The following is a 19,640-nucleotide window of genomic DNA, read 5'->3' on the forward strand; positions in this document are numbered from 1 at the left end:
GTGCATTCGAAAGCAGTTTCAATGCCCCGCATATTAATAGTGGCTCCTTGATGCCCGCATTTTATTTACAGTATAATTACCCAACGATATAACTGCAAGAGAAGGTATTGAAATATATATTTTCCCTGTGTTTCCTTCCTGCTGTGTGAGCTACTGAAATGAGCCGCACTGTGAAACAGCCAATCAGAGCAGACCTCAACATTATTATTCATGACCCTTTCCAAACAAGGTAAAAACAGACCATTTCATTCTAGGGACAAATCCTAGGGTTGTAAATGGACATGTAAAACCATTTCTGGAGATTTTTTGCCCTTACCTAAGCCACATACCTTCTATAGATATCAGAGAACAATTTAAAATATTGTATCAATGCATTCAATGGCACCTTTAAGTGATGCTGTAAGCAATGGAATAGTACTCTATTCTGAATGTTCCCTCTGTTCAACAGTCTTAGGTAAGATTATCTTTAATTAGGTTGCAAATGCACTGGCTTAAAGCAGTTTAATTCTGGAATTTTACATTTTTTGCATTACCATAAATTCATGTTGTAACGTCTACATTTACTGAATGGTTGTGAAATAAGATATGAGATGTTTATATGATGTTTCTTTTGTGCAAACAAGACTTTTTTGTTGTTTAGAATGGCTGATAAACACATTTTTGCATATGGGTTGCATTAACAAGAATGTGAGAGCAGAACACTTAAAGAAACGAAAGGGGAGTAAGGGAATGTAATTTGGGACATGGGTTGGCTCTGACATTCAAAGAAAGCATGCAGGCCAAATCCAGATTGGTTTCTCTTTTTTTTTTTTTGAGTTTACAAATTTGATATTGTGCCTCCATCTCTGCAGTTCTTTTCCTCTGTCACTTTCTCTCTCATATCAACGTGACTCTAAATGTGCTCAATGTTCCCGGCAAAATAAGTCCTCTTTGTTTATAAAGTTTTACAGACTGTATGCTTCTCTGGTCTTGCAAGTCTCACTGGACTCATTTCACTGGTCTCAAGCTCCACCTATCTGAAGATTTTCAGCTGAGATACAGGATGTAGAGACTGATGTCTCTCACATTTATTAAATAAATATTAAGGGTTTGTCTTGTGCAAGTGACAGGGTTATTATTTGTTTACTTTTGTTAACTTATTTGTTTTAGTTAATTGCCAAAACAACATTTCAGATTTTCTAATGAATCGTTTGAAGTTTTTCATCTAATATTTAAATTTGATTTCATTTCAGCTTTATTTCAATAGTTTTATTTTAATCAGTTTAGAAAAACTGGCAAATGTGAGTGAGAGATCTCTCAAACATTCTTCCTCACCTAAGACTCATTTGCAATCTTTCGTATGCAGAGAGAAAGCGGAAACTGCCAAATGAAAATTGAAAAAAACCTTGGGAAGAAAAAACCCCAGATGAACACAAACCACTAATTGATTCCTCATGTGCACAGGAGTGCAGTTTGGCCAGCTCAAATCGCTGCCTGATAGATGTGGCTCAGAGCACAACTGACAGACCTTTATGAAACTCTTAAAAAGAAACTGGCTTGGTGCTAATGAAACTGACCGATCTTTTGGCCGACATGTTAAGACTCTGCTGGACACTTTTAAATTTTAGACTGCTGCAGTTTTAGAAGCCAGAAGCATGAGGACAATCATTGTCCTCATTCTTCTGGCTTCTAAAACGACAGTACTCCAAATTCATTGAGGCCAATTAAAGTCTTTTTTACTGTCTGTTACTATCTCTGCCGTTCTCACCCACTCTTTTCTCAAATGGCAGACAGACCGTGCCACATAATCGTGGCCTTGTTAGTGCCAGTATTACCAGCCCACTGGCATTTTTTTCAGCATTTCTGTGTACATTCTGGCTTGATTTTAATAGGTGCAATCAAAAAAACAAACCCTTATAATTTCTTTTATGAGTGCTTCTTGACCATAATTGCAGCAAGGCATTTAGTACTTGGAGGACTACTGTTGGATAATCGTGCCGCATTTTACATAAACGCCACCAAGTTGAAACACTGTTTTTTTGCTGTTGAAATGCAAACATTTATGTCACATCTAAGCTTGCAAACTGTATTGATTAGGGTTGCATGCTAAGGCACGCATGACTATTACTATTGCTCATACTTAGAGTTAGTGATTTGACCAAACCCCAAGTATTAAACTTGGGCTGAACTTGCACCGTTTATGCTATGGAGATATATGAAACATCAAATTGGACAGCTTGTTGTGAGCTATTACTTTTCTGAGCTTTTAAACTTGATTTTTCTCATGGTGTATGATAAAAATAGGTAAAAAAAAAAAAAAAAATCCCAAAAGACTGACATTGAAAGAGGGACTAAAGCCATATCTTAGAAGCAGAATATCATATAGGCATCTTTTCACATCTAAGTTACGGCTGCTCAAAATTCTGTGTGAAGATGTAATGCCGCATCAAAGCCAGATTAAATTCTGTCTGCTTTGACCCATTTTAGCCATTAGTATCAAATAAATTCAGCAATAGACATTTGGCATGGGCTCTTCTGACTTGGGCCACCCAGAATACTGTAACAACCACATTAACATCTAACAACCGCTCTGAACACCACTTTAGAAACATCACATTATCATCACGTTCTGTTCTGTCATTTACTGTTCATCTACACTCTAAAAAATAGGTTCTAAAAAGGGGGGTTTGTAGTGAGTGATGCAACAGAATAACCTTTTTGGGTTTCCCAAAGAACCATTCAGTGAACAGTTCTTAAAAATACATTTTTTCTTTGTGTGAAGAAAGTTTTAATAATCCAAAGAACATTGTGTGCATTGAAAAGGTTCCATGGATTAAAGGTTCTTAGTGGAACCCTTGATGCCAACAAAGAACCTTTATTTTCAAGAGTGTGGAAGTAGTTATGAAGATTTACACCAATCCGAATGTGTGGGAACTTCACAGATTAAAGGGGTGACTGGAGTAAGTTAATGTGGAAAGATTGGATTCTTGAGACATCTGTCTCTCATTATTAACCATTTGGTAATTCTCATTCAAACAGGTGTTTATAGAATATGGTGAGTTATAACTTTGGATCTGTAAATGGTGGGCATCTGAATTGGATCTGTATAATTTCCACACACAGCTAGACTGAAGAACTTACCATGCAGAAATAGAGCACTTCTTTGTTCCTTTCTTTTGATTACTGTCCAAACCAGTCGGGTCATATTGTGTTACACTGCAATTCGCTGTACTGACAAACAAAGTACTTGGCAACTCAGACCTTTTGTTTGGTGACTGCACTGAGTCTACAATAGAGAGAACATAGGTGGTCTTAATGTTGGAATCTTAGGCCAGACTGCACATGTAAGTGACGTTAATTATTTCTGTTCCCATATTACAGTAGCGAGAACTGCAAGTTGCAGAAAACACAGTTAACGCATTCTTTACTTTTGTATTTTTTTGAAGGAACAAAATACTGTAGTGAACGAATTGCCCATTGTTTGAAAACAAAAAGTATACATCATTCAGGCTTGATGTAAGTTGCACGCAGCAGTAGGCGCACAAGTAGCATTTAAAATTTGTCAGAAGTTGGACAGTTTCACCAGTTGCAATTTGTGTTGATTAATTGTATATATAATTGTACTGTACTTTTTTGTTATATTTTGTACATTGTGTTAGATTTTTAGATATATAACATTTACAATATAACACTATATATAATATTATACATGTTATATTTTCTGTTAATTTTTATAATTCTATTTCTGGTTTATGTAAACTTGCAGGTTTTATTTCTAATTCATATTCATTTCTAATTAGGTTAATTTTATTCTATGTATGGAGAGTGGTAAAAACGTTTCACTGCATGTTGACCAACAGAATTTGAATGCTAAATACATTTCATTATGATCACGTTTGTACTAGTTAAGCCTCTGGCTTTATTGTGTTTATTTATCCTTGGCGGTTTTTTGAAAATTGTGTGAGATGTTTGCATTTTTTTGTCGTTCTTGTATTTTTTCCCAAAAAATTAAAAATTGTCAGATAAACTAAATACTAGTTATATGGCTCACCTATAAAACATTCAATAATTTATTATTGTTATTAAAGGAAATACTCTGTGTTTAAAAACAGATTTGATATCAGCAAGGAATGATATGATGATATCTTGTAATCTGCGTTACAATAATCCCTGTTGTTTTAACGTGAACGTGGTTTGCTCATATCTTTAAGATCTTAAAAGTCATTTGATTCTTTCTTGTGCATGTATCTGCCTGTCTTCCATCTGTTAAGAGACTGTTGGGCCACGTGGATTTCAGCCAGAGGTGGATGTGGATGTAAATATACAGTAGATCTGTTGCCACATCCTAGTTCATTTGTCTGTGTTGATCTGTGTGAAATTTGTTGAAATGTCAGACTAAATGGTCTTTGCAGCGGCATGTGAGAGTGAGTAAATAATCAATTGTAATTTTGGGGTGAACTATCCCTTTCAGGTAATAATGTTTTTTGTTTTTTTGTTTTTTTTGTCTGCAGATGTGACTCATTGCCGTCTGCAGTCAGAAATGAAAGCTATTTAATAAAAACAGGGCTATTAAATGATTTGTATCATAGTTCATGATGAATCTCAGGCTCTTTTAGTAGATTCACTATTAGTCCATGTTTGTGGCTACTGTGCACTCGCAGCACTTTGGCCCTGTTTAAATCTGTTTGGAGTATTTGTGCTTTTGGCCTCTGGTTGGTCTTGTGAAACTGAAAAACATGTTAGCTGGAAGAGAGAGCGTCCCATATCTTCAATGAACCCATTGTGGGAAGAAAGCAGAGGAGTCACGGTTCTCATCCAGAGGCGTTGAATAGCCCTGTTTATGAGAAAAAGAGAAAGCTGAGGTTTAGGCTTCATTTTTGTTCCTCGCTGAAAGAGCACAAAATACCTCAAGTTGTGGTTCAGGAAGTCTGGACCTTTGGTTATGCGCACTTCCTGTAGTATTTCAAAGAACTTGAGGCAATCATTTGCAACAGCTTGCCTAAATAAAATGGGTCATGCCTCACCTTGTTTTGTAAGAGCTAAATTAATATCTGACTGAAATTTAGTTATCATGTCAGACTGTAATTTTGTTTAATGATCAAAGGAATGTCATTGATTTGGAACCTCACAGAAACTCCTTTGCATTTGTCCTTGCTTGCAAAATTTAAATGTTACATTTTTATGTTAAAAGTCATAATAACAGTACAGTGCACCTATGACGAAAGGCATTGCACCAGAATAAACTTTAAAATAACATACAAACGTTTTATTTTCATATAAGACTAGTGTGATAAAATGTCATTACTAGTTACTATTGCACAGCGCATATAACAGAATATCCTTAAAAATACTGAGAAATTCAATCACAGGATTTGATTATTATAAATTGCATTATAAATTCCTGTGATTGAATTTCTCAGTTATTTAGACAAATTTAAACAATTTTGCTGAAATAAGTGGCTTTTTATGCGGATTAATAATGTATAAGCTTTTCATTTCTACCTTTAAACCTCCTGCAAGTGCATTACTGTAATTACAATTTTTGCTTGTTTAAATACAGACTGAGAGGAAACCTAAAATTATTTTCTGTGGTAATCAACAAAATGCCGTTGATGCTGTCAATGGGGTTTAAACTGCATTGAACCCGCAATATTCTTTTAAGGCACATCATGACACCTTTGAATAAAGCATTGTCTGAAAATAAAGCGTTTTCTAGACAATAGTCCAAGGCCAATTGTTGTTCCTACTGTAGCTCAGTTCTGTGTAATTTGGGTAGTAAAGGGTTATCATTTGAAGAGGAAACGCTTCAGGCTTGAAAAAAAATCTTGCGGCAGAAATAGATTAGTCAATAATTCCAGGTGATCAAAGCAAAATGAAATGGGTGTGTTGGGGTGAGGCCAGTGTGTGATTGAAAAGTCTGCCATTTATTTATGTTTTCACAGATTCATCTTATAATAAAGCTTATTTTATTGCTATTTTATCTCATTGGCGGATTTTCTGACATGCATTTAGATAGTGGTCCCCAATGTGTTTTTTATTGGCTAATGCTGATATATTGTGTACATATAAAAATTACAAAAAATATATTTTTTTACACAGTGTTTATTATTTGAAAGCAGACACTGTTCATTAATATGGAATTAATGAGGAAAACTTTGGATGTAGAAACTAGGTTGAAATAACCTACTGACAGATATATATGCTAAAAGATCATTTTGTCAGCCCTCACAGCTGTTACAAGTGGACTCAAAACTAAAGCCATTGGTTAAAAATTTTATTTGAGTTTTTAACATTACTGCTTTTATAATGAGTGATGTGTAGTTAGTTGAGAAACCTTTAATGTTGCATGTAGATGTGCCCATGTGTGTTTTTGTGTGGCCTATTGTAACTAAGAGAATAGAAATTTATCCCTTTGTAAATACAACAAACACATGCCATGTATTCAATAGATGCCTAGAATTCGTTGAAGCCTAGAGGGCAGAACATTTAGTCTGTAACAGTTGCACTTAAGACTCTTAATGACATTCATTCATGTAGATTCTATTACATTCCAAGATTTAAGCTGTATTCTATTTTTTTCTTTAAGTGAAGCTTTTTAGGTTATAAAGAGTTAATATTTAACCAAAACGTATACACTTATCAACATAACATTCTGCATAGAGAAAACTAATCCTTCTTTTAGGACCGTTAACATTTTCTGTGTCTCATTGCTGTAATGCAAATAGATAATGATATATTATTTAAACTGTGAAATATTTAAGTTGTATGAAATAGTATTACATGTTGTTCTGCCTTGGTTTTAATGTTAAAAAGTGCTTCTTCTTTTTATGTTGGTGCAGAATTTGTCCAAGACATGTCTTTTTGTGTGATCTTTATATTTACATTGTTGTTTTCTAGATGATGTGTCTGCAGAAAGCAGCACAGAGTTTCCTGACAGGCTATCTTTAATGGAGGTGCGCCTCCAAGCACAGGAAGATGAAATAACGCTACTGAAGTCCTCATTGGCCGATGCCCTGCGTAAACTCCGCCTCCATGACCAACAGATACCCCTGCTTAAACAGCAGCTGATTGCTGGTAAAAGAAATGGTTTATTTGAGTGTGCTAATATAAAGATATTTCCACAGGTTTATTGGTATTTTAAATGTATTGCAACAGATTTGATTGTGTCGTTTTTCCTGAATTAAAGTTATTGCAATGTATGTGAATGTCTGTGTGTACAGTGAACCCTACTGCAGCCCGAGTGTTAAATCAGTCCTGTTATGTGGATGGATTCTCTAAACCTTGCAGACTGTCTTCAAGCTCTCTTGATGGATTGCACCACACATCCAACAGGTATACAGAGGATTCTGGAAAGTGTTATTTGCTTTAATAATTATTTTAAAAGGCAACACAGCAATTTCCTGTCTCAGTACATTATGTGTGGAGTTATAGTACAAGGCTGGTTAACAGAAAACACAAATTCAGCTCACAGTCACAGTTGTTTATCAAAATATCTGTCATCCACCAATGAAATTCAGTTACATTTTGATGATATACTTGATTCTGAGAAGAAAAGCTCTGTGAAAATCAGTCTGGCCGCCCACACGTTTAATACAAAGAAGCAGAGCACGTTTGGGACATTCTGAACAGCATCCAGGGAAAAGGAGAAAACAGTGAAAACTGTGTTACTTGTGTTTGTTATCATTTTAATATTACTTTAATGAGGATTTTCTAATTCGTATGTTGGAAAATGTAACTTACAGTTCTTCTTTTAGGTTTACTGCAGGTCTGCGTTATTGTAGTATTCTGGTTTAAAGAGTTGGGCGGGTAACTGGAAGGTTGTAGGTTTAAACCCTGCAATGACTGAACCTTGAACTATCACCACTGTACCATTGAGCAAGGCACTCCAGGTTCCAGTAGCACTGGCAAGTGACTAAAAGTAATGAAAGGAATAGTTCTGTCCTCATTTACTCATCCTCATGTCATTACAAACCACATGACTCTTCTGCTGAACACAAATAAATATGTTCAAAAGAACATCTAGAAGTGCCAGAACATCAAGAAGAGCTCAAAACACCAAAAACAAATAGCACTCTAAACCAGTGGTTCTTAGCCAGGGGCCGAGGCCAAGAGGGGCCATAGATTGACTGTTGTTTTTATTGAAGTACACACAGTTCATGAAACTTCTAGAATCATAAAATGAATCATGGCTAATTTAATACATCAATATTCCAAGTTTCTATTAATAAAGTTTGAAACCAAGCAGCTTTGTCATAATAACAGCAGAAATGCTGAAAATATCTTTTTAGAATGCAGTGTATGGGCAGGTCTTCGAATATTGTATCGGACAACTGGGTCAACAAGACAGAAAGTTTAAAAACCACTGATGTAAACATATCATTAAAGTAGTCCATTTGAATTTTTAGAGATCTTTTGAAATCATATGATAGCTATATGTGAAAAACAGACTAAAATGTAAGTTGTTTATGCTTGCATTGAATTCAGAAATAGTGCTTTAGATGTCTTTGGTTTCTACATTTCTCTCTGATTGGTACATTTTTTTTCTTCTATTTCTCATACAATGCTATCATATGGCTTCAAAAAACTTGACATGCAAGTTTCATGGACTACTTTCCTGATGCTTTTTTTGTTTCATACATTTTATAGCCTCAAAACAGCATTTTGGATATTATGCAATATCTGTGTTTGTGTTCCATGGAAAGAAAGTCATAGATGTTTGGAATAAGTAAATGATTTTTGGGTTGTTCATTCACTTTAACCGACAAGTAGCATTTTGAGACATCCTTCATCTCAAACATTGTGTTTTATTTGTGTATCTATAGCCATATCTCAAACACAGCTGAAAATGGGGAGGGCGGGGCTAAAACCATTTCCAGCCACAAACCGAGCACTTGCGACAGGTGCACTCAGACCGAACCGTGGATCCCAAATCACGAGACTGTCCCGCTGGGTCTGACACGGGCCGTCCAGAGACTCTCCCTGGAGGATGCATTACCAGAAAGCATCCCGTTCGCTGATGAAACCCCGATCAAGCTCCGCAGAGAGGAGGAAGATGCCGATGAAGTCGAGAGGGGGAAGGACCAAACCTGGAGCTCCATATTAGAAGACACCATCCAGCCCACCACAGTCAGAACCCTTCAGAAACAACAGAGCAAAGGCAGCGAGGACAGCCAGGGCTCATGCCCTCAAACCCCAACATCCTCCTCGCCCGCACCCCCAAAAGAGCCAACATCCAGCCCACACGGAGGCCCACTCTCCCCCATTCGGGAGGGAGAGAAAATGTTGTGCGTTGACCCCTAAAAGTGGAGTCAAGCATTGGCTGGCCGCTTGAGTTCACTGCTTCTGGTTTTGGTGTTAATCCTAACATTAATGCTTATGTTGCTGCACAAACCAAAGTTACAGCTTGTTGAGCCAGTTTTGGCTCCCAGATTGAGCTATATTCACGCAGAAGCATGAGTGGATAGTCAAGGAATCAGTGGGAGTATGTCATTTAGGTCAGCCCTGATTTTACTTGAGGTTGTAGCATCAGTTTTAGTATGAAACTTGACACATTGCCAGTGGATAAACACATTAAAGTAGAATCACAGATTCATGTTATGAGAATTCTTGTTTATTTAAACTTTAGTAACATTTTAAAAATATTTTTAAAAAGCATAAGTTATTCATTTGATCAGTTCATGCACTTCCTAGGAATCAATCCCATGACCTTTGCGTTTCTAGCGCCATGATCTGCTGTTTGATCTACAGCAATGTATAGGTCCTTAAGTAATACCAGAGACAGACATTTGTATCCCTAAGGGCACTATGACTGAATCGATGTGCTTCTGGCATTCATTCAGCTCTTTTAGAGCTCTGTACCAACAGAGTTTTACATTTGTTTTTGGATCTAGTTAATGCTTTGACTTGTTTGGAAACGTTGTGTGATTTATTGGGGCAGATGTCAGAGTTTTGGAGATTGTAGCTTTGAGTTTTTAGTAGGAAATAGGGAAGACACCTGACACCAAGTGTTTGTTCAGTTGCAGTGTTGATTTAGATAGGTATGCATGTCCGTTACCACAGTTGCAAGAATAGTACAGCATTCCGCAGTGAATGTAGCAATAATATTGTCATCGAGACCCGTTCACTCTCCTTCAGGTGAATACGGAACATAAGAGATCACTGCTAAAGCCTAAAAGCTGTCATTGTGACAGGAATGTCGAAATGCCTGAGTACATATGTCAAAACAGCTCCTGGGAATCTTGTCTGTAACATGGTTTTGCAGAAACACAAAAGCTCATGATTGAGGCATTAAAATCATACTAACCCATCATATAATCTCACTTAATCTCCTAAACAAAGGAAATCTCTTGATTCATTGACTGATTTATCTGTATGCATGCTTTGGGTGGTCTTTCGTATAAATGTCGTCTTGGTTCCCACAAATGTAATGTTAAGTCTTGTTCCATGTAAACAGTGCTTTACAGATAATTCTGCCTCATCCCTTCCTGGCATCCTTGCATGGACGTCAAGCAAAAGGGTTATCAGGTTTACAAAGTTATGTGGTGCTAGAATGCTACGGCAGATTGTTTTGCAACAGAGCACCAGGCAAAACTAAACAATGCTTGCATCGTTAAACAATCATGCCTTGTTTAGTTTCGTCGTATGAGGGAAGCATTGACCAATGAATGTATGTAAATATGCAATTAAGATGTACAGTGTGAAATCCCTACTCGTAATTAATTACTAATTCATGATAAAGTATGAACAGTGTGAGGCACTGAATAAGATAATGCAAGATTATGTTGACAGAGAGTTAAAAATGACCTATAGTGGTCCCTAAGCTTCTTAACGTCCAAGACTATTTCAGATGGTGGTCTGTAACTTGTCACTCTTCTGCTGGATTAGCACTGAATGAAAACAAAATGTGCAGTTTTAATAGCATTCCATGCAGACAAACTCTGAAACTAACAGTGCACCATGAACCATGCTAGCACAATTTGAATGTTAAATGCATGACAAGTTCCATGCACTGATTAAGTGGACATTGACCATATGTTACATTCAAAACAAAGTTAGGAAACACATAGTTTACCTTGTTCAGACTTGTTTTCTGCCGTAAGGTGCTCTAAATTAATCTTGAATTTGGCTTTGTTTTAACAATATTGATAAAAGATTTTTGTTTGATATTATATCTGTGATATGTGAATATGATTTCTTTAAAATGTGCATTCAATGAGCAAGAATTTAGCTTTTATTTAGCTAAAGTGATAGTAAAGACATCTATAATGTTACAGAAGATTCTATTTCACCTAAATGAAATATCTTATGAACTTTCTATTCATCTTTTCCACAAAAATATTAAGCAGCACATACGTTCACAGAAATAAATTGCATTTCAAAATATTTTCTAATAGAAAACAATTGTTTTAAATTGTAATAATGTTTCATAATATCGCCGTTTTTACTGTATTTTTGATCAAATAAATGCAGCCTTGGTGAGCATTATAGACCTCTTTCAAAAATATGAAAACCCTTACTTTTGTACTGTAAACTACATGACAAAAATTAAATTAGACAAAAGTAATTAAATTAACTATTATTTAATTCAAAATGTGTGCATTATCAATTTACAAGACTTCGTCAAATATTGTCTAATTTAAGTCAAATATTGTGTGAGCAACCTGTGTAGTGCATTGGTGTAAAACTTATTTTGGCTGCTGTGTAATATGTACCATATAAAGTGTGACAGGATTCAGCTTTATTTAAGAGTGGACAGCCCCCTTTATCAGATGAGTTTCACTTCTCTGTCTGTCACCACAAGTATCATCATTGATCACATGACCACAGATATTTCCTGTTTCATGTTGCTTTTATTGGATGCCTCTTAGGGTAGTCAGAAGAACAGGAAATAGGGTGTGCTAAAGGAAACAATCCCTCAGTGAGCACAGACTCATACTCCCACACACATACGTTAAAATTCATTGTATCTCAAACAATTGCATTAACTCACTGATATCTGATTTACTTGCATGGTTTTGTCTGCATGATTGTGGGTTGTGGGTTTGGTAATGTGGGTGCATTTGCATGCTGCACATGTCCTAACTTGATGGGACACTTAAATGGAAACATGCTAAGCACGTTCTGTCAGTTCTGTTACTGCATGTTAGCATGCTCATATCTGCATTGATGACTGCTTGCATGAGCTCTGTGCTCCTGAATGCCACATGCAGTGACTGACTAATGTCTCTTCTTGAGATCAGGGTGAGGAGGAACAGTGAGAAAAGCAGAGACTCCAAAGAAAAGACCAAACAGCGGCTTTCTAAGAAAGCGGCCTCCTCTACAAACTTACTCACACGATCTCCAAGTCTGGAGAGGTGAGAGACACTTCTTTTCTGTTCACCCATGCAGACACATAACAGAATGTTTCAGAGTAAATAAATAATTTAAGCTCTATCAGCACAATCTATGAGATGCTGTCGGTTTCCGCAGAAAATCTGCTCGTCCCTCAGTTTAGAAACAACATGCATGTACAATGGATGATTATGGGGCAAGTGTGTAAGGGGCTTCAAATAATATTTTTGTGAAAGCATCAGTGTAAACTGTATGTTTTTATATATATAATATATATATATATATATATATATATATGAATATGCATGTATGTATGTATGTATGTTTTCTGCCATTCACTAATTAATTGATGTGTTTGTCTCCATAGCCGGGCAAAAGACCTCATCTCCAGTACAGGTAATAAGGCATCTCTCATCACTCCTTTTTCTTCATTATTCTTTTTTAAGCATTTCTAAGCAGCATTGATCTTAGCAGCCTAGCTTTGTCCTAATTCAGGCTTGCATTAGGCCAGTGTTTCATTATTTTTTTTACTTCAATTTCAAGGCACCTCTGCCATTTGTATAGAGATAGTCAGTTACTCATGCCGTTTACAATGCTCCTTTCTATTCTCATGTCTTGTGGTCTGCTTGATTAACTGAAAAGCTGTTATGTGTTACAAATATAGGACTTTTAACCTTTCACTCATCATGCGGTCAGTTTCTGCTCAGTTTCTTACAATCAGGATTGTCTGGTTTCATTTTCTTGAATATTTTTTTTTCCTCAGCCAAAGAAGGAAAAGGAATGTTTATAACACACTGTCTTAACAAACGAACGTTTGTCTGCCTAAATGAACTTAAGCTATGGCTTTCAAGCAATTTCTTACGCCTGAACGAAAACAAATCAGAAATTATTTTGTTTGGTCCTAGGGTAAATGTTGCTTTTAATTTTGATCTTGGCTTCCTCACTCATATAATACACAGTGTGCCAGGAACTTGGGCATTTTATTTGACTCCAGTTTAAAGTTTGATAAACAGATTTCAGCTGTATTTAAGTCATGTTTTTACCAACTTTGCCTTCTCAGTAAAGTTAAGCCCTTCCTATCTAAAAATAAATATTGAAACAGCTATCTATGCCTTTTTATCATCTCGGCTTGATTATTGTAACTCTTTGTATTTTGGTATTTCTCAGTCTTCAATTTCTCGTCTTCAGTTAGTTCAGAATGCAGCCGCTAGACTGCTTGAAGGGAAGCGAAAATATGACCATATTACTCCTATTTTAATGTCCTTACACTGGCTCCCTGTCAAGTATAGGATTGATTTTAAAGTCTTATTATTTGTTTACAAAGCCCTCAATAACCTGGCTCCTCAATACTTAACTGATTTGCTGCTTCCATATACCCTGTCTAGAACCTTGAGATCTTGTGACCTTGGCTTACTCATTGTCCCTAGAGTTAAACTTAAAAATCGTGGTGATTGCGCCTTCGCTACTGCGGGACCGAAGCTTTGGAATAGCCTTCCTCTCTTTATCAGACGTGCCCCATCTTATTAGTATTTTTAAATCTTATCTAAAGACATATTTTTTCACCCTGGCTTATAACACTCCTTAGTATGTTTCCTGGGTATTTTACTGTACTCTGCTGATCTTATTTGTTTGTTGATTTCCTTGTTACTCTTTTATTTTATTTGTGTTTTATTCTTTGTAAAGCACTTTGGTCAACCTCGGTTGTGTTTAAATGTGCTCTATAAATAAACGTTGTTGTTGTTTTAATCTCTCACCTCACACATAAACCTATGGATTCAGAATAATGGGACCATTGCTCATAGCAGACAGTAATTGTCTTGATATTTATTGATGAATGTGGTGAATTTATGCATGAGTGCTGCTTTGATTGCTGCAGCAGTGATACTTTTAAATGAAATCGATTAGGAGGCAAAACGTCAGTTTTTCTAAGCTGACTGTTGGCACACTAGTCAAGTCAAGCCACCGTTATTTATATAGCGCTTAATATACAGTATTAAACAGGAAAATAGTGTGTCGAAGGAACCAAAACTTCATCGTTCTCCTCTGGCCAGACGAAACCAGCAGTTTAATTCCATGCTGCAGCAAAGTCAGATTGTGCAGAGGACTCATCTGGTTCCCATGGTCTTGTGTCGATGGCCGTCTAGGTGACGAGGTCTTCGCTGGGGATCTGTCTCTGAGGCTCATCTAGTTTTCATGGTCTCCGCTGACATTCAGGGCTGTCTAAAGCAACGCACTATAAGCAAGCCAAACACTCTCTGAATAATTGCATCTTATAAATTATTTGAATCTCCTTTTTTTTCACAGTTAAACCAGAAATGATTGAAATAACTAGTCAACCTTACTAATCCCAGCCCATCCAATATTATTTTAATTAGTTTGTGTTTATATACACTACTATTCAAAAGATTTTTTTGTTTGTTTTTAAAAGAAGACTCTTACACTCACCAAGGTTGCATTTATTTGATCAAAATGCAGTAAAAACGGTAACATTTTGTAATATTATTACAATTTAAAATAACTATTTTCTATTTTAATATATTTTAAAATGTAATTTATTTCTGTGAGGGCAAAGCTCAATTTTCAGCTTCATTACTCCTATCTTTAGTGTCACATGATCCTTCAGAAATCATTCTAATATGCTGATTTTCTGCTCATGAAACATTTATTCTTATTATCAATGTTGTAAACAGTTGTGCTGTTTAATATTTTTACGGAAAACAGTGACACTTTTTTTCAGGATTCTTTGATTATAGCAGAAAAGCATTTATTTGAAGTGGAAATCTTCTGTAACATTATAAATGTCTTTACAGTCACTTTTGACCAATTTAATGCATCTTTGCTCAATAAAAGTATTAATTCCTTAAATAAATAAATCTTACTGACCCCTAACTTTTAAAAGGTAGTGTATCTATCCACGGACCCCTTTCAGTAGCTTCACGGACCATAGATTGAAAACCCGATTCATAGCAGAATAGAAATAGCTTAGAGAGCAGATTCTGTATAAATGCATTGAGGTGCAGTGAGGTCACTGTGCATATAAACATTTATGAGCATGCATTACTCAGCACAGCAGACTTATAATTACTGTAACAAGCCATTAGTGGCCTCATGTCTAATCTTTATATATTTGTTTGTTTATTCATTATGTGTGAACAGGTGCAGGTTTCCTTCAGCAGTGAGACACGGGAGAGCTTGTGCTCACGCTGGAAATTTACTCTCGCTGGTTATGCAACCGCACTACTCTACTTTTCTGTCCAGGATGATGGATGTGTGTTTCACTTTCCCTGCGTGCCAGATATTCACACCACCTTTACACAGCACTGCCCTGACCGTTTAATTTGTATGCGTGTGGCGTTTTAATAATTTATTCACCTGCATTTAATGGCTGGGAAAAATAAATGAGGGGTTTTATTTGAAATATCATGACTGCACTCATCATCAAACATAAGTTGTTTTTCCTTCGGGGATGAAACTGACACATTTATGGAATGTTGTTTCGGCGTCACCTGGGCGACATCCATCTGATAACACTGGCATAAGGGTCCTTCTGGAGACGTATATGGTTTCAAATCATGGTTTTGGTTCTAAGTAATTGGTGCCTAAAAATAATTTTGTGTAAAATATTCATTTAGAATGTTTTAATTTATATAAATTGTATTCTTAAAGTTAACAAATCCGAATTATAGTACTCATTGCCACTCAGAGTCATTTAAATTTTCATGTTGTGCATTCTCCCATTTATTTTGCTCACAGGTCAGTCAATCAAGATGTTCATCCGTGGACGACCAATCACAATGTACATTCCTTCAAACATTCTAAACTACGAGGAGCTGAGAATGGATCTCCCCTCACAGAAACTGGATCTGGATTGGGTGTATTCTAGAGCAATTCTTTTATCATTGTTTTTTTTTTTTTTTTAGCATTTATTTTTTTATTAATTAATTACATTTTAATTAATTAAAATGAATTAAGTTATAAACGAATTTGCTTTCATATAAATTAAAAGTAATTATAAAATAAAAATTATTTTAAATTGCATCACAAAAAATCCTGATGCATTTTTTTCGTATATGGTTTCAACTCAAAACCATATGATGCTTCTGAGGAATATGAGATATTACCACTTTCTCTTGTATCAAAACAACCCATATTATATATATATTATATTATATAATAATTGTAAAATACAAGCAGTTTTATTATAAAAACTGATTATATTTTGTATATATGTAATTCAGTATTCTACTACGGATCTGTCTATCATCTATATAGAGAGAGCGATAAAAAAAAATCTGATTCTAATAAAAGAGGAAAACAGAATGCTGTGTATTTAAATTATATTCATGTTTAAATCTTTTTAAAAATTCCAAAAATAAACGCTATATTTTTTAAATACGTCTGTTTCATGCTTAGTCACCTATAGTTTGAAGCTGATAAATGTGCAGACAGTTCCCCTAACTATTGACTTATTGAAAGACAGCACATATTCTTCCAATGCATAGACCTTATGCTTTCTCAATTTCATAATTTTTGGGTGTATACCCAAAAAAGCAAAGTCTGGAACAAAACCTGTTCTCTCTGTTATTTTGGAAACCGCACCAATCATCTTTTTCTTAAAAGCTTATATTACATCACATTGCTAAACACATCACATTGTTAAACACAGTGAATTAGATTTCCTTTATATAATGTATACATATTAGCAAATGTTCCTTGACCTTTTTATTTTCAGCTATGGTTACCGGGGACGGGACTGTCGAGCAAACCTTTACCTGTTGCCGTCTGGAGAAGCAGTTTATTTTATTGCGTGTGTGGTGGTTCTGTATCATATCAACAACCAAACACAAAGACATTACCAGAAACACACAGACTGCGTCAGATGGTGAGTTTGAAGTGTTATTTAGATGTGCACCTAATTTTTCTTTCTGATTATAATGTTCTTACCTTTTCTTTTACTTGTTGGCATGTAGTCTTGCCATCCACCCAGACAAGGTGCGTGTAGCATCCGGACAGACAGCGGGAGTAGACAAAGATGGCAAGGTGAGATTTACATATGAATAAATCACATTTTACTGATTACCAAGATGTGATGCTATCGTGTATTTTCAGTTTTACGGGGCAAATAATTAGTATGTTATTTGACATTGAATACTTTTGGGAAGTCAGAATTGTGGTGTGACGTGCTATGTGCCATATAAAAACTATTTTATACAGCATTTTACTAATTCCTTAATTTATTTATCTATTATTTATCATGTTTCATATCATTTTATGACCTCATATGCAATCGTAATATTTTTACTTTTAAAAAATTATTTGCTAATGACCAGGGCCATTTTCAGTTAATGAATTGCAGTTGTTCCTTTTTTTGTAAGATGCTTTGGATAATGTATGCATTAATGATAAATGCATAAATGTAAATTAAGCAGTGAAGGCAAACTGATTATAATTGTGAAAAATTAGAAAAAAGGTGTAAAAGTCTGTTATACAATCCTAAAAACGTTAACCTAAAATTTTGAATAAAACAAACAAATAAACTTTGTGTGCTTTCTGTGTGTGCATGTGTCTTTGTCAGCCTCTTCAGCCCTTTGTGCACATCTGGGACTCCAAAACGCTAGTGACACTGCAACAGATTGGCCTCGGCACATTTGAGCGAGGTGTCGGAGCCCTAGCATTTTCCAGTTCAGTAAGTATTGCTTCCCATTCTGCATTCTTTCCAGTTCAAACACAGCAGACAGACAGAATAGACTGTTGTTCACATGTATTAAACATAGAATATAAATAATTATAAAATATTTAAAACAATACTGTAATCCAGGATCCAAATCACTTCACAAACATTTCTAGACTAGAAACATTGAAATGTGGCAGTCTTTTGGAATATATATATATATATATATATATATATATATATTATCGATACAACATAGTATCGTGATATTTTTCTAAAATCCTTTAATGCACGGCAAACCGTTGATTATCCCGCTTATTCCATGGTCATTTGCCAGTATTGACAACTTAAAGCTTTTGCCAAGTTATAGACAAGTTAAAACTAGTATTGCTCTTTGCAGCGCAATATTTGACCAAATGGGTAAAAATTGCGGTTATTTTCGTCAGTTACTAGTGTAGAGCAATACTAGTTTTAAGTTAAAACTAGTATTGCTTTTGCAGCGCAATATTTGACCGAATGGGTAAAAATTGCGGTTATTTTCGTCAGTTACGGAATTATAGAATTACAGAATTATAACATTTATTTTAATTAATTATGGATTGTTTGTTCGAGAGAGAAAAAGACGACAGTTGTGTGTGTGAATTACCTGCATATGTGCGTCTCTCTCTACAAACAATGAAGCTGTGAGTTTAGTTACTTAAACAGAGATTTGACCTCCTCATTGCTGAGGAATATAATGCAGTGATCCAGTATCTAAGCGGTTTTATTAATAAAAGTCGCGGGACAGCATTGACAACAAGTTTATGTTGGCCTGATGTGTGTGTGTGCGTTTGTGTGTGTCAATTAAAGCAGCGGCGCATTAATATAGAACGGTGATTAAACTGACTTGGAACTACCTGTGCATAAACTGAATCAAGAATTCCAACAGAGACCATGGAATAAATGAAAGTAAAATACTCTTAAGAGCACAGCAGTGCATAGTATACCTGTTGTAGCACATTGTTCATTTTTATTTTTTATGTTATTTTTAATTTAAATGTAACATTTTTATTTTAATGTAAGACTACGTTTTATTTATTTTAAATTTAACAGTAATTTACTTTCAAATGCCCCAATTGCTGAAGGGTCTGCCCAACTTTTTTGTCCAAGTTCAAGTTGCATTGTTCAAAATACCTGTAGTAGCACAGCGGTGCATACTTGTTTACATTTAATTTAGGTGGACTAGACTAGACTGTAATACAATAAAATTGAAGTGAGATAAACAAACTGAGAAATGTTTCTTTTTAGTTAAAACAGATGTTGCAAAGGTTTTCGTTTGGGGACATCATTTGAAGTTGGAAAAAGGTAATAAATTGCAATATATCGCAGAATATCGCAATATATTTAAAATCGCAATAATATTGTATCGTGACACAAGTATCGTGATATTATCGTATCGTGGGTCCTCTGGTGATTCCCACCCCTAATATATATATATATATATATATATATATACACAGTATAAAGTAACAACACACACAAGTCTTGTTGGAAAATATAGTATAGTAAATGAGAATACATGGAGAATCATTCACAGGAGAACGATGTTTCTTTTTGTGAAATTTTTGTGGTTCTGGTTCTTCTGGTTGAACCCGAATAGCTCCTAGTCAACCGCCTGGGG

At 35.4% G+C, this 19,640-nt stretch overlaps 1 protein-coding gene across 1 annotated transcript in view; it reads left to right on the forward strand.

Annotated features, from left to right (window-relative positions):
• Window positions 1-19,640, forward strand: part of LOC107660723 (echinoderm microtubule-associated protein-like 3) — a 31,907-nt gene that overhangs the window by 3,646 nt on the left and 8,621 nt on the right. Inside the window, exons 2-11 of the mRNA XM_016450121.1 lie at window positions 6,877-7,053; window positions 7,200-7,311; window positions 8,802-9,263; window positions 12,219-12,332; window positions 12,677-12,723; window positions 14,485-14,496; window positions 16,063-16,183; window positions 17,042-17,191; window positions 17,280-17,349; window positions 17,885-17,995. Of these exons, the coding sequence (XP_016305607.1) occupies window positions 6,877-7,053; window positions 7,200-7,311; window positions 8,802-9,263; window positions 12,219-12,332; window positions 12,677-12,723; window positions 14,485-14,496; window positions 16,063-16,183; window positions 17,042-17,191; window positions 17,280-17,349; window positions 17,885-17,995 (1,376 nt within the window). The remainder of the gene's footprint in view (window positions 1-6,876; window positions 7,054-7,199; window positions 7,312-8,801; window positions 9,264-12,218; window positions 12,333-12,676; window positions 12,724-14,484; window positions 14,497-16,062; window positions 16,184-17,041; window positions 17,192-17,279; window positions 17,350-17,884; window positions 17,996-19,640) is intronic.

This window comes from Sinocyclocheilus anshuiensis, unplaced genomic scaffold (assembly GCF_001515605.1).
Source record: "Sinocyclocheilus anshuiensis isolate Anshui unplaced genomic scaffold, SAMN03320099.WGS_v1.1 scaffold1823, whole genome shotgun sequence".
In the NCBI taxonomy this organism is placed as follows: domain Eukaryota; kingdom Metazoa; phylum Chordata; class Actinopteri; order Cypriniformes; family Cyprinidae; genus Sinocyclocheilus; species Sinocyclocheilus anshuiensis.